The 14,535-nt window shown below is 42.3% G+C and overlaps 2 protein-coding genes across 2 annotated transcripts; both read left to right on the forward strand.

Annotated features, from left to right (window-relative positions):
- The first annotated feature begins 4,556 nt into the window (after positions 1-4,556).
- On the forward strand, positions 4,557-8,291 carry LOC606431 (alkaline alpha galactosidase 3). Its single transcript, NM_001112305.2, has 13 exons — positions 4,557-4,871; positions 4,998-5,227; positions 5,325-5,415; positions 5,503-5,551; positions 5,638-5,729; positions 5,817-5,924; positions 6,026-6,160; positions 6,276-6,686; positions 6,786-6,927; positions 7,026-7,093; positions 7,167-7,301; positions 7,393-7,610; positions 7,782-8,291. The coding sequence occupies exons 1-13, from the start codon at positions 4,681-4,683 to the stop codon at positions 8,153-8,155; spliced, it is 2,244 nt and encodes a 747-aa protein (NP_001105775.2). The 5' UTR covers positions 4,557-4,680; the 3' UTR covers positions 8,156-8,291.
- Positions 8,292-10,651: 2,360 nt separating this feature from the next.
- LOC103641481 (probable galactinol--sucrose galactosyltransferase 1) lies at positions 10,652-11,234 on the forward strand. The gene is made up of 2 exons (XM_008664835.2): positions 10,652-10,683; positions 10,861-11,234. The coding sequence occupies exon 2, from the start codon at positions 10,995-10,997 to the stop codon at positions 11,232-11,234; it is 240 nt and encodes a 79-aa protein (XP_008663057.1). The 5' UTR covers positions 10,652-10,683; positions 10,861-10,994.
- Positions 11,235-14,535: the final 3,301 nt, after the last annotated feature.

Here is a 14,535-nt window from a genome sequence, read left to right on the forward strand (position 1 = left end):
TGGTATAATCTCATAATTGATGTTGTGATAGGTTCAACTCATGCGATGTGAGTTGAACACACTCATGTGATTTGAGTGTAAAAACTCATGAATTTGAGTTAAACAAACTCATCGATTGGAGTTGATCACTCATGTGAGTTGAGTTGAACAAACTCATCGATTAGAGTTGAACCAACTCATCAAGGGAGTTGAAGACTCATTTATTTGAGCTGTGCAAACTTGTACATGGATTCTTCCAATTGAGGAAGAAAAATGCAATGTGGAGAATTGAGCCACAAACTCTATAAGTGGGGAAACAAAATATTCTCATATTCCTTTGGAAAGAGGAAAGAATATTTTAACAATCATTTCGCGCGATATCATGATATGTTATTATCATATCCCCTTTGGTATTGGAAGTATCAAGGATGTGTTGATATATCCTAATTGTTATCTTACCATATTATAGAGATATTCATATAATTTCTATCATGTGGAAACACAAGGTGATAGTGATGGATATTGCATATGTTTCTCAGAAACATTTCTTATGGACTGTATTCTACATACATCCTCCCATACAAAGTGTTGCATATGTTATAACTTTTCAAGTGATGATACTTACCATGCTGGGTAAGATTGAATTGGTCATCCCATTGTTGGGATGAAATGAAAAGTTATGAACAATTCTATTGGTCATGTTTTTCCCATAAGATGGATACTTGATGAGTATCATCAGAAATGAGATTTTAAGTCCCTCTTATCTTAAAATCTGATCTGAATTGGTTAAGTTCTTTGAATTGTTTCAAAGGAACGAGTGTGGTCCATTACAGAGATTGTATGGACATTGAAGGCTTTATACGGTTCTTTGGTGCATCTATATGATGACCTCAAGTGTGTCCTTCAGACAACACATGACCATTAAGCAATAATGTCTCAAGCTTGAGCACATTAGCCTCCACACTACTAAATTTACCAAATGTGCTTACAATGGTGATTGTTTGTCTTGGTATTCAGAATGATATCCATAAAGGATATGATGAATCTGTGATAGATTCGAAAATTTCAGATCATTAATGACCATCAGTAATGAATTGTCATTTCCAACTGGTTATGGTTGGAGTCAGGAAGTTTTGCACGCTCTTGACTTGTGATTAACTGCATGTACTGCATGTACAAGTTCCCCTATGGTTTTTAGTACGTGGGAATCCGTTAAAGATTTCCCATGCGTACATTGGGTATGTTCCCAATCTCACCACCGCAGCGTACATATATGGGCACATAGAAAACTGGGGATCTATGTGAGAATTCATTCTCCGTCGATCATTAAGTTTTAGAATCTCTTCATGAGAATCTATTTACGGCCCATACGCTTGCTTGAATCATGAGCTTTTCCAGGCATTAGGGGGAGATTTCGAGTACCAAAATGAATGCCAGGAAATTATAATGAATGCAGTAAGCATTCAGGCTCAGGATCACGTACTAAAACTGAACCTTTGGGTTCGAATGATTTGCAAGAAGTTGCAAATTGACTGCCATGTGCATTTACTATGAGGTGTCACTTAAATTAATCCTATGTGGAAGTGCCAGAAAGAGTGGTTATATGGAAAACCACTTAACTCCCTATTGCAACAACGTTGTAAATAAGAGGGGGAGAAGTATGGACACAAACTGGGATTAAGATGCTTGCAAGCAGCTGAAGGCAAGACCTTCTGAGATAGTAAATGCAGACCATCTATTCGTTGGTAACCAACCTAGTGTTGATGGACACCTAAAGGATATTGATTATCCTGTGAATGGAAGACATTCACAACCTAGCTCAGTGCGCACTGATGAGGCTAGGTTATCGGAAGCCCTTGATTCTCGTTTTGGGATTTCACGACGAATCATAAGGGTACATAAGAAAATGACTTCATGTCAACTGGAGAATTGTGTTATTTGAAAGCTACAAGTGTCGACACATACATCTCAGCAATTGTATATGCGCTCTAAGTGATCCAAAAGACTATGGCCATAGCAGAGCACGAGTATGCTCAAATTGGATCTTGTTGAGTGATACAATGTTGCAGAGATAGCCTTGCTCACCGGAAAGAAGTGTTAACTTATTTTTCACTTCAAGGTATCTTACTGTGGATACAAGTTTGTTTTCATGGACTTGGAAACAATGAGGTGGTGAGAAAGCATGGTTAGTAGCAACTGGGTTTATACGCAAACCCAAGCATTATTTTAATGCTATAAATTCTCCTCTACTGTGAGTAGTTAAATTCCGATACAATAATATGGGCAGTAAATCATCTATCTGTGCAGTTGATAGATGTAGTGACAACATATGCATACGTGGTCACTAAATTATGGTATTTATGGAGTCTTGAAGGATTCCAAATACATAATAACCAATCACAAATTTGCAATGCTTGGAAAGTCTTTGTGACTTAGAGCATTCAGGTCAAATATGTTACATTCGACCTAGTGAATCCTTCCTTCCGAAGGGATACACAAAGAATGGTATGTTTAGCGTAAATATGTGCAACATATTTCTAAACATACATTACTTATCGACGGAGTTCGAGATAGAAGATATGAATTGAAAGAGACTTTCAATTCAAAGTAAACTATCTTGAGTATCTTGGATACAAAAATTGTCTATATCCAACATATATTGAAGAAATTCAATATGAGAGAATCATTGTTATTTGATTCTTTCCGATCATGAGATGTGCTATTGTATCTTGCAAGAGCATTCGGCCGGATATTGCTTTGCAAAGATTTGCTAGCTAACAGCACATGAAATCAAGTTATGATCTCCAGGTATACTCATGCTCTCCTTATGTTTGGATATATTGATCTTGGATATCTATAGAAGATCCCCAGGTACAAGATCAATGACATACTTCTGGTAAGTTGGACCTACTATTTGATAAATGTTGATCAACAGAGATTAATGGCCACTTACACTAATCATTCTATAGTACACTTCGTGGGATTGTACAGAATGATATAATACATACTGAAGGTATGTGGTGGTCATGATTTTATATCACTGACCTTATTATCTATGAAGATAATATACTTTGTGTTGTTTAGATGAAAAACAAGTTACGAACTAAGTCTCTATCTTCACATTTTAAATGTGTTTGAGAGCAGGTATGAGATGACTTAGTAATTTGCAAAGATCAGGGGGAGTTTCCTCTTGATCGGAAAAACTTGTTTTTACATCATGTTGTACTCTTTTCTTTGCATGAGTTTTCCCCCTATTTGGGTTTCTCATTCAAAGTTTTTAACGAGGCAACATCAACACAAGGCCTATGTCGTATCATCTATTTTTCCCATAGAGGTTTTTCGAGGATGATACATTATGACATAGTTATTGTTGTATTTAAACTAGGTTATGAGTTTATCTCATAAGAGTTTAAATGATCAACAATAGATCGTGATTATTCTCCTTATTTTTCCCATTGGGTATTTAAGGAGACTCGGCTCATATGTTGATTTCCCAGATTTTCTGACACGATTATCTTGGAGAAATATTAGCCTGAGTTATATGTCTCATCATTTATTTTCCCCACTGGGGTTTTTGAGATGATGGCTATAGACATATTATTGTTCTTTGGGCTAGAGGTCCATTGGAGAACAATGTACCATGATTCGATTGAATCACCGACAATTATCTATAAGGATAATTGAGCTTGTGTTGTTCAGATGGAAACATGAAAATGGAAATATTGACATCTTGCAAACAAAGTCTTGTGATAATCTTGCTGATCTATTCACAAAATCTCTACCATGCTCCACGTTTCAGAAATATGTTAAAATGGTTGGTATGAGAAGACTTAAGTGATTGCAAGAATCAGGGGGAGAAATTCTCCGTGATATTTGACCTGTTTTGTCCATCATATTACACTCTTTTCTTTGTATGAGTTTTGCCTTGTTAAGGTTTTCTCATCCAAAGTTTTTAATGAGGTAATATCAACTAAGCTATATGCTTCATCATTGATTTTTCCCCAAGGGGGTTTTTACGAATGATGATTACAAGCATATTTTTCTTTTGGAGTTCAATGTGAGTTTTACTCATGATTCAAAAGCATTGTGTACTCCTTATTTTTCCCACAGGGTTTTTGAGGAGATGAAACATTGAAAGACATCTTGCAGATGATCAATGGACTTGGATTGATCAAGGGAGAGTGTTACAAAATATTTGTATAATATATGATCAATCCCGGACAGTTATTCCCAAGGGACACACCCCTTGGGTGACACTGTATCTACTTGTATATAAATAAGGATCTCTGCAATAAAGATGACAGTTACTTGTCTCTGCCATTTGTCTATCTCAATTCTCATTTGCCACTGAGTATACTCCAACACTATATATGCCAACGATCATTTCCAAGCTGACGTGGCAGGACGGGTCAGCATCGTCCGACGCGGATCGCATGTGGCGGTGATGATACCGGTTCCGGACGCCACGAAGAGTTCGAATCCCCCAATCCTACGACTAATAACTGCCACGAGTCTTCCGCCGCCTGCAAGTCCGAGCGGCAGGGTATATATAAGCAGGGGCCAGGGAGAGGAGCGTCGCCGGCCGGACCACCCAGAGCCAGAAGCGCGTCGCCAGCCAACTATCGCCGCTGATAACCAACCCAATCCAACCTAACCCAACCCTGCTCTCTGCCGACGCGGATTCGAATCCGAGGACGATCGATGACGGTGGGCGCCGGCATCGCCGTCCAGGACGGCAGCCTCCTGGCGCTGGGCGCCAAGGTCCTGCGGGAGGTGCGCGGCAACGTGCTCGTGACGCCGGCCGCCGGCGGGGGCCTAACCAACGGCGCGTTCCTCGGCGTCCGGTCCGCGCCCGCCGCCAGCCGCAGCATCTTCCCCGTCGGGAAGCTCCGGTACGTATGTGCCGTGAGGACAATCCAGATTCACTTCCCTCCCTTCCCTTGCAATGCTAATTCCGACATGTTCCTATCGCTTCCCTTGGCAATGCCATCTGACGGACGCTGCTGCTGCTGCTGCAGGGACCAGCGGTTCGTGTGCACGTTCCGGTTCAAGATGTGGTGGATGACGCAGAGGATGGGCTCCGCAGGCCGCGACATCCCCTCCGAGACGCAGTTCCTGCTGGTGGAAGGGTCCGGCGGCGGCGAGCAGCCCGTCGTGTACACCGTCTTCCTCCCCGTGCTGGAGGGCTCGTTCCGTGCCGTTCTTCAGGGGAACGCCGCCGACGAGCTGGAGATCTGCCTGGAGAGCGGTAAGCAGCAGGCAGAGCATAAGGAATCTCTTCTCTGGCCTAGCAAATGTGTATTGTATTGTATTGTATTTCTAACAGTACTCTTTCCCTGATTCAGGCGACCCGGACGTGGAATCTTTCCAAGGCTCCCATCTGGTCTTCGTTGGCGCCGGATCGGACCCGTTCGAGGTCATCACAAGTTCAGTCAAGTAAGCCGATGCTATCTCTTGCTTACGATGCACCTTCTTGTTTTGCCATCTCTCGCTCACGAAACGGCACCGATCAACTCGCTGCAGGGCTGTCGAGAGGCACTTGCAGACGTTCTCTCACAGGGAGAAGAAAAAGGTAGCGAGATTGGCATCTACTTATTAGATCTGGGTCGCTGTCTGTCTATCAGTGTCACAGGATTCTGTGCTTTCAACTTGCTGCAGATGCCAGACATTCTGAACTGGTTTGGCTGGTGCACGTGGGACGCGTTCTACACCAATGTCACCGCCCAGGGAGTGAAGCAAGGATTGCAGAGGTACGTAACGTAACATCTCGAAAGTTTTCATCTTTTGCCAAACCTATAGATGATACCAATCTATGTATGTTCTTGTGTTTTTCCCAGCTTGGAAAAAGGCGGGGTCTCTCCTAGGTTCGTCATAATCGACGACGGATGGCAGTCCGTCGCCATGGACCCTGTGGGAATCGCTTGCCTATCTGACAACTCAGCCAAGTAAGCAAGCAGTCGGGGGGACATGGTTTGGTTTTCTGTCCAAAATCCAGAGAGTCGGCTCGGATTCTGAACTTCCTCTGTTGTTATGTGCCTTGTGTTAGCTTCGCAAACAGGCTGACTCACATCAGGGAGAACCACAAGTTTCAGAAAAATGGCAGGGAGGGTCACAGGGAAGATGACCCAGCGAAGGGCCTAGCACACGTCGTCAATGAGATTAAGGGGAAGCATCAGCTCAAGTAAGTCTGCCAACAACAACATTGATCTGTTCTTATTCATTCACTACAGATTGTCTGGAAATTCATCTCTCTGACATCTTGTATATATATATTTATATACAAAAAAAACCCTCAGGTATGTGTACGTATGGCATGCCATCACCGGATACTGGGGCGGAGTGAGGCCGGGTGCAGCTGGAATGGAGCACTACGGATCAAAGATGCAGCGGCCCGTGCCATCGCCGGGGGTTCAGAAGAACGAGCGCTGCGACGCCCTGGACAGCATGACGGCCAACGGGCTGGGCCTCGTGAACCCTGACAGGGCGTTCAGTTTCTACGACGAGCTCCACTCGTACCTCGCGTCTGCCGGGATCGACGGGGTGAAGGTGGACGTGCAGAACGTCCTCGAGACGCTGGGCGCCGGCCATGGCGGGAGGGTGATGCTGGCGAGGAAGTACCAGCAGGCTCTGGAAGCGTCCGTCGCCAGGAACTTCCCTGACAATGGCATCATATCGTGCATGAGCCACAGCACGGACAACTTGTACAGGTAACAACGATTGCTTGTGCTGAGCTGAGATGTCCGGTCGCGTGGCTATTCCATTCATTCATTCGCAATGCTCTTTTCACATAACGATTGCTTGTGCAGCTCGAAACGGAGCGCGGTGATTAGAGCCTCTGACGATTTCTGGCCGAGAGACCCCGCTTCCCATACCATACACGTCGCGTCCGTCGCTTATAACACCGTCTTTCTTGGGGAGTTCATGCAGCCAGACTGGGACATGTTCCATGTGAGCATCATCTCTCATCCCTGATTCCTTCAATTCAATTAATTCCATGCTCGCTTGATGCTACGACGAATGATGCCCACACTCTCTTGTTTCCACAGAGTGTTCATCCCATGGCTGAGTACCATGCTGCGGCTCGAGCGGTTGGTGGCTGTGCCATATATGTCAGGTAAACAAACTATAAAAACATTGATGAGTGATTTACATGGCATTACTAACTTAGACGTTCATATATTCTGCAGCGACAAGCCTGGGAGCCATGACTTCAATCTGCTCAAGAAGCTCGTGCTTCCCGACGGATCGATCCTGCGCGCAAAGCTCCCCGGGAGGCCAACCAGAGACTGCCTCTTCTCTGACCCCGCAAGGGACGGCAAAAGGTTAGATTCGCAGCTCTCTACGATGGCTGGTCTGTTCTTGTTCACTAAAAGCCGTCTGCTAGCTGAATCCCGTTTGATGCTCTTTTCACAGCGTTCTCAAGATATGGAACCTGAACGAACACTCCGGCGTCGTTGGCGCCTTCAACTGCCAAGGCGCCGGCTGGTGCCGGGTAGCCAAGAAGAACCTCATCCACGACCAGCAGCCCGGAACGGTGAGCGGCGTCATCCGGGCGCAGGACGTGGAGCACCTTGGAAGGGTGGCTGATCACGGCTGGAACGGCGACGTGGTCGTGTATTTGCACGTGGGAGGTAAACCATCATTTTTTTTAAATGAACAGTCAGATCATTGTCAAGCTAGGGGACATCAGTCTCGTTCTCGTGACCCCTTTTCGGTTTCATCTTGTTAACAACGGACAACGAACTGTACATATCAGCACATCAGTGACAAGCAACCTCTTGTTGTGTTGTGTGTGTTTTCAGGGGAGGTGGTGTACCTGCCGAAGAACGCCTTGCTGCCTGTGACGCTGAGATCGCGCGAGTATGAGGTGTTCACCGTCGTCCCTCTCAAGCACCTGCCAAACGGTACCTCCTTTGCGGCGATCGGCCTTCTCGGCATGTTCAACTCCGGTGGCGCGGTGAGGGAGCTGAGATTCGGTGGTGAGGATGCCGACGTCGAGCTCAGAGTGCGGGGCTCGGGCACGGTCGGAGCTTATTCCTCGACCAAGCCAACGTGTGTCGCCGTCGATTCCAAGGCGGTTGGTTTCTCCTACGATGCCACCTGTGGCCTCATCAGCTTCGAGCTCGGCATTCCCGACCAAGAAATGTACTTGTGGACGGTTACAGTAGAGTATTGAAGTTACAACTGAGAATTGAGATAGATTTTCTAATGCGTCAGAGAACGCCCGGTGGTGTAGGTATTCTGATTTATTCAGTGTTGTACTTTCTATTGTTAGTTATATATATTCTGTACACATCCCGGGATTTTATGACAAATCTAGATAAGTGGCGGTCCTTAGATTTTAGGAGCCCAGAACGAAATTTTAAATAGAAGCCCTTGTTAATATTGTATATTGATTTTACAAATAAAAATCGAATGTGATCAATTAAAAATCACAACCTTGATAAGTTCTTTATGCTCCCGCGAGTGTGTTGCCAGGTGTCTTCCGTCACCGTCTTAGCTGATGTGATGTTTTTAGTTTGAGAGGTCACTTTATTCTAGACTAGCAAAGTATCCATACATTGTTATGATTTTTATTTGTACTTAAGTATTGAATATAAAAAACAAAGGCAAGTGTATTGTATTGGCTAAGTGGATGTGAATATAGGTGTAGAGCCAACAACCATTGTTCAATTCTCATTTATGCATAATTTTAATATTTTTTACTATTTAAATGTGGGCCACGAAGTACAACGACGGTGGAAACCGTGAAATCAGAAAAACTAGTGCTTTAATCACTTCTTTCTAGATAAGTTGATTTATCATGGGTTTATCATATAAATTTGACAGAATGACTATATTTCTTATGCTAGTAATTATTATTATTAGCTTGTAAAGAATAAGGTAGCAGTGGATCAATCCATTTAATTCACTAAGCAAACTAATAATAATAATAATAATAATAATAATAATAATAATAATAATAATAATAATAATAATAATAAGTAAAAAGTTAATATAGACATATAGTACTCGTTCTTCAAAACATACACATAAATATAGCAATTTTATATTATTAATGTTATTTATGTGTATCAGATGGATCCCTACGGCCTGAGGGCCCCAGATCTGTCACACCATCCGAACCCCCTCCCCCTTCAGGTTCGACACTGATCCAGTGTATCATGGATAATTTTTACATATATGATGATTTAGTATATAGAAACTCGTGTTACGAACTTTATTATATAAATAAAATATCTTTATAAAAATAACTAAATGAAAGAAACTAAGCAATGACGGCGACAATCTTGATAACAAGCCACAGGTTGATCGAAGCGACGACAACCCAAAACTCTTCATAGTAGTCTTCATCTTGTGTCCTTGTTCTGGGTAGTGATGTGGTTCATGTATTCTGTGCATAGATACGTGATTCATAAATGAAAGCATAGATACATGATTCATCATCCCACTTTTGTGATGTGGTTCATGCATTCTGTGCATTATATCCCTACAATATACTACTCTTTAAATATCTCTCACTATTTTATTACAACATTCACTCCCACCGAAATACTCTTATATGCATGATATTATATACATGGTAGTTCATGTTTTTCCCCACCCACTGGAATACTCAGTCTGCACCGAAATACTCTTATATGCAATGTCAATCCATATTGCAACCACCAGTTTTATAGTTTGATAAGATATTGGAGGCAAACAAATCATTTTGTCGTAAAAAATAGGATGTTAATCAATTGTTCATATGTAAGAAATGACAAGATGTCGTTCCTATTATGATCGTTTGTAACCCGGGATCACCCCCTGTGACGAGTAAGCCAACCTCCATATCATCACGGTAGTGTATTGTAACCCACTGGGGATTCCACCTCTGCTTCTTTAACTTCGACGTCGACCGTAATCACCAATTAGTTAAGTCTGAATTTCCTCAGGGTCGCACACGCATGACATCACCTCCGCGGACTTCGTGGTCAAGATCGATCGCTGTCGTGCTGTCATTGATTAGTGATTTGTGAATTCTAAATTTAAAATACATTATATATACAGTGAAATAAATTTTAATTTATTTTTATCTTTATATACAACATGTTTGGCATTTAGATGTAGAATTTTGAATAATTTAATCACCCCTATTATTGAGAATAAAGTTTTGTTTATATTCTATTTTCTATCATGATACACATGTGAGAAATATTTTTCTCAACCCCGCCAGGTACACTCACGGTGCGCCGCCATAGCCCTAACCGCCTACAATAGAAAAACGTCATCAGGAAAACGCTGCTTGTGCATGGCTGCTTTTTCCACTGCTGCAAGGACGCTCTCGTAGGATTTGATATTAGGGTTTCTGTCATAGGATCTGATAAAATAAATTCACGAGTGTGAAAAGCTTAGATGAAATAGATGGAGATAAAATAAACTCACGAGAGCCTTATGAAATATCTTATGAAACAGATGTTCTAGCCATTCGATGCTCTTTTCACAACGTTCTCAAGATATGGAACCTGAACGAACACTCCAGCGTCGTTGGCGCCTTCAACTGCCAAGGCGCCGGTTGGTGCCGGGTAGCCAAGAAGAACCTCATCCACGACCACCAGCCCAGAACGGTGAGCGGCGTCATCCGGGCGTAAGACGTGGAGCACCTTGCAAAGGTGGCTGGTCACGGCTGGAACGACGATGTGGTCGTGTATTCGCACGTGGGAGGTAAACCATCATCTTTTTTTATGAACAGTCAGATCATTGTTAAGCTAGGGGACATCAGTCTCGTTCTCGTGACCCTTTTTCTGTTTCATCTTTTTAACAACGGACAATGAACCGTACCTGTCAGCAGATTGGTGACAAGCAACCCCCTTGTTGTGTTGTGTGCGTGTGTGTTTTCAGGGGAGGTGGTGTACCTGCCGAAGAACGCCTTGCTGCCTGTGACGTTGAGATCGCGCGAGTACGAGGTGTTCACCGTCGTCCCTCTCAAGCACCTGCCAAACGGTGTCGCCTTTGTGGTGATCGACCTTCTCAGCATGTTCAACTTTGGTGGCGCGGTGAGAGAGCTGAGATTCGGTGGTGAGGATGCCGACGTCGAGCTCAGAGTGTGGGGCTCGGGCACGGTCGGAGCTTATTCCTCGACCAAGCCAACGTGTGTCGTCGTCGATTCCAAGGCGGTTGGTTTCTCCTACGATGGCACCTATGGCCTCATCACCTTCGAGCTCAACATCCCCGACCAAGAAATGTACTTGTGGACGGTTACAGTAGGGTACTGAAGTTAGAACTGAGAATTGTGATAGATTTTCTAATGCGTCAGAGAACGCCGGTGGTGTAGGTATTCTGGTTTATTCAGTGATGTGCTTTCTACTGTTAGTTATATATATTCTATACACATGGGGAATTTACGACAAATCTAGATAGGGGCCCAGGACGAAATTTTAAATAGAAGACCTTGTTAATATTATATATTGATTTTACCAATAAAAACCGAATGTGATCAATTAAAAATCACAACCTTGATAAGTTCTTTATGCTCCTGCGAGTGTGTTGCAAGACGTCTTCCGTCACCGTCTTAGCTGACGTGGTGTTTTTAGTTTGAGAAGTCATTTTATTCTAGACTAGCAAAGTGTTTATACATTGTTATGATTTTTGTTTATACTTAAGTATTGAATATAAAACACAAAGACAAGTGTGTTGTATTGGCTAAGTGGATGTGAATATGCTTTTAGAGCCAACAACTATTGTTCAATTCTCATTTATGCATAATTTTAGTATTTTTTACTATTTAAATGCGGGGAAGTACAAAGTGGAAACCATGAAATCGGGAAAAGTAGTTCTTTAATCACTTCATTCTAGATAAGTTTATTTATCATGTGTTTGTCATATAAATTTAATAGAATGACTATATTTCTTATGCTAGTAATTATTACTATTAGCTTGTAAAGAATGAGGTAACAACAGATCAATATAATAAGTAAAAGGTTAATGTAGACATATAGTACTGGTTCTTCTAGCCATACACATAAATATAGCAATTTTACATTATTAAATGTTATTTATGTGTATAAGATGGATCCCTTCTGAGGACCGAACTGGTCCAGATGTATATCATGTGTGTTATGGTCAGTTTTTATGCATACGATGACTTAGTATATAGAAACTCGTGTTATGAACTTTATTATATTAATAAAATATCTTCATAAAAATAAATAAATGAAAGAAACTAAAACGATGACAATCTTGATAACGAGTCACAGGCAGGTTGATCGGAGCGATGACAACTCAAAACTCTTCATAGTGGTCTTCATCTTGTGTCCTTGTTCTGGGCAGTGATGTGGTTCATGTATTCTGTGCATAGATACGTGATTCATAAATGAAAGCATAGATACATGATCCATCATTCCGCTTCTGTGATGTTGTTCATGCATTCTATGCATTATATCCCCACAATATACTACTCTTTAAATATCACTCACTATTTCATTACAACATTCACTCCCACCGAACTACTCTTATATGCATGATATTGTATGCACGATAGTTCATGTTTTCCTCTTCCACTGGAATACTCTATATGTACCGAAATACTCTCATATGCAATGACAATACATATTGCAACCACCAGTTTTATAGTTTGATAAGATGTTGGAGGCAAACAAATCATGTTGTCGTAAAAAATATGATGATAGTCAATTGTTCGTATGTAAGAAACGACAAGATGTTGTTTCTACTATGATCGTTTGTAGGTCGGGGTCACCCCCTGTGATGAGTAAGGTAACCTCCACATCATCATGGGTGTCTACTGTCACCCATTCGGTGATTCCACCTCTAACTTTTCTATCTTCGACGTCGGTCGTGATCACCAATTAGTTAAGTCTGAATTTCCTCGGGGTCACGACTTCGACTTCCCCTCCGCGGACTGTGTGGGCAAGATCGGTCGTTGTCGTGCTGGCATTGATTAGTGATTTGTGAATTCTAAATCTAAAATATGTTATATATACAATGAAATAAAGTTTAATTTATTTTAAACTTTATATACAACGTGTTTGGCATTTAGATGTAGACTTTTGAATAATTTAATCATCCTATCATTGAAAATAAAGTTTTGTTTATGTTCTATTTTCTATCATAATACCCATGTGAGAAGTATTTTTTCCCAACCCCGCCAGGTGCACTCACGGTGCGCCGCCGTGGCCCTGGCCGCCTACGGCAGAAAGCCGCCACTAGGAAAACGCTGCATGTGCATGGCTGTTTTTTCCACCGCTGCAAGGATACTCTCATAGGATCTAATATTAGGGTTTCTGTCGTAGGATCTGATAAAATAAATTCACGAGCATGAAAAGCCAATAGAATTAGATGAAGTAGATGGAGATAAAATAAACTCACGAGAGCCTTATGAAATATCTTATGAAACTGATGGAAAATATATCTTATGAAAAATCTCATTGAATGACCAAATATCATAAGGGCTCGTTTGCTTCTTTTGATTTTGAAGAATTGGAATCTAATTAATGGAGTAGTATACTTTTTAGAATATGACATTGCATAACTTTCCAAAGTTTATATATAAGCCTATCTCAAATTCATAGGGTGAGAGATATAAATTGACTCTATAGATTTACATGCTAATTTTCTAATGTACACCTTATAGCACAATCTTATACTTGATTCTTTATAGCATAAATGTAGTGTATAACTATCTCTGTCATATGATTTAGGATAATATATAAATAAATTATATATATAAATATATTAACTTAATTAGTTTGTCTCTAAATTATGATTGCAAGAATGGAATTCAATTCTAACCAAACAAACGGGCCCTAATTGTAATTGTGCTTGCTTGTGGTGGATGTATGTAACCCTAATATCAGATCCTACAGGGCGGATGGATGTATCTAATTAATTATAATAAATTAGATTAATTAGTATGTCACATATGATTTAAGATGAAATAAAATTACATTTATTATGAAAACACGTGAAAAGCCACTATTGGGTGCAATTCTATTGGTTTATCTCCATTTCTTTACTACTCTATATGATAGGAACATGGGCGTCCACATCTCCCCTGGTGAAGCATGTCGTCGCCTCGGCTCCCCTCGTGCACGCAACACCGTGATCTCCTCCCCATCCCCGATCCGAAATCTTCTCGCTCACTCTCTCCATAGAAGGAGCCCACCCGATGGCACATCTGCGTGATTTACTCCCCCCGCTACCGCCCCCGACTCCATCGTCCCACAAAATCCAGCCATTGCACCCTTCTCGCGACGCCCGTGATTCTACAGCTGTCATGCCTCCATCCTCGCCCCGCATGCCGCACCTCCATCCTCGCCCGATCGTGGGCGTCGCCCAGACGATTTTCTGCCCCCTTGCGTTCTCCTCCCCCGCAACGCTGCCCGCTGTGCCCCTGTCCACGGCGCCCCGACCCTCACCTCGCCCTCTTCCTCCCCACACCGTCGCTAACCCTGCTCTCTTCTTCCCTGAGTACGGTGCCCCGCGTTCCCCCGCTCCTGCCACGCCCATCACCCTACCTGCCCCATGAATCCTATTTTTGCACCACCAGTAAGTCCCCGT

Source organism: Zea mays, chromosome 1 (assembly GCF_902167145.1).
Source record: "Zea mays cultivar B73 chromosome 1, Zm-B73-REFERENCE-NAM-5.0, whole genome shotgun sequence".
NCBI lineage: Eukaryota > Viridiplantae > Streptophyta > Magnoliopsida > Poales > Poaceae > Zea > Zea mays.

Excerpts from the sequence above, each read along its gene's own strand:
- LOC103641481 (XM_008664835.2), top strand. The coding sequence starts at position 10,995 with ATGTTCAACTTTGGTGGCGCGGTGAGAGAGCTGAGATTCGGTGGTGAG.
- LOC606431 (NM_001112305.2), top strand. The coding sequence starts at position 4,681 with ATGACGGTGGGCGCCGGCATCGCCGTCCAGGACGGCAGCCTCCTGGCG. Across the intron at positions 6,161-6,275 it reads AAGGGGAAGCATCAGCTCAA|GTATGTGTACGTATGGCATG; the intron begins GTAAGTCTGCCA and ends AAAAACCCTCAG. Across the intron at positions 6,928-7,025 it reads CAGACTGGGACATGTTCCAT|AGTGTTCATCCCATGGCTGA; the intron begins GTGAGCATCATC and ends TTGTTTCCACAG.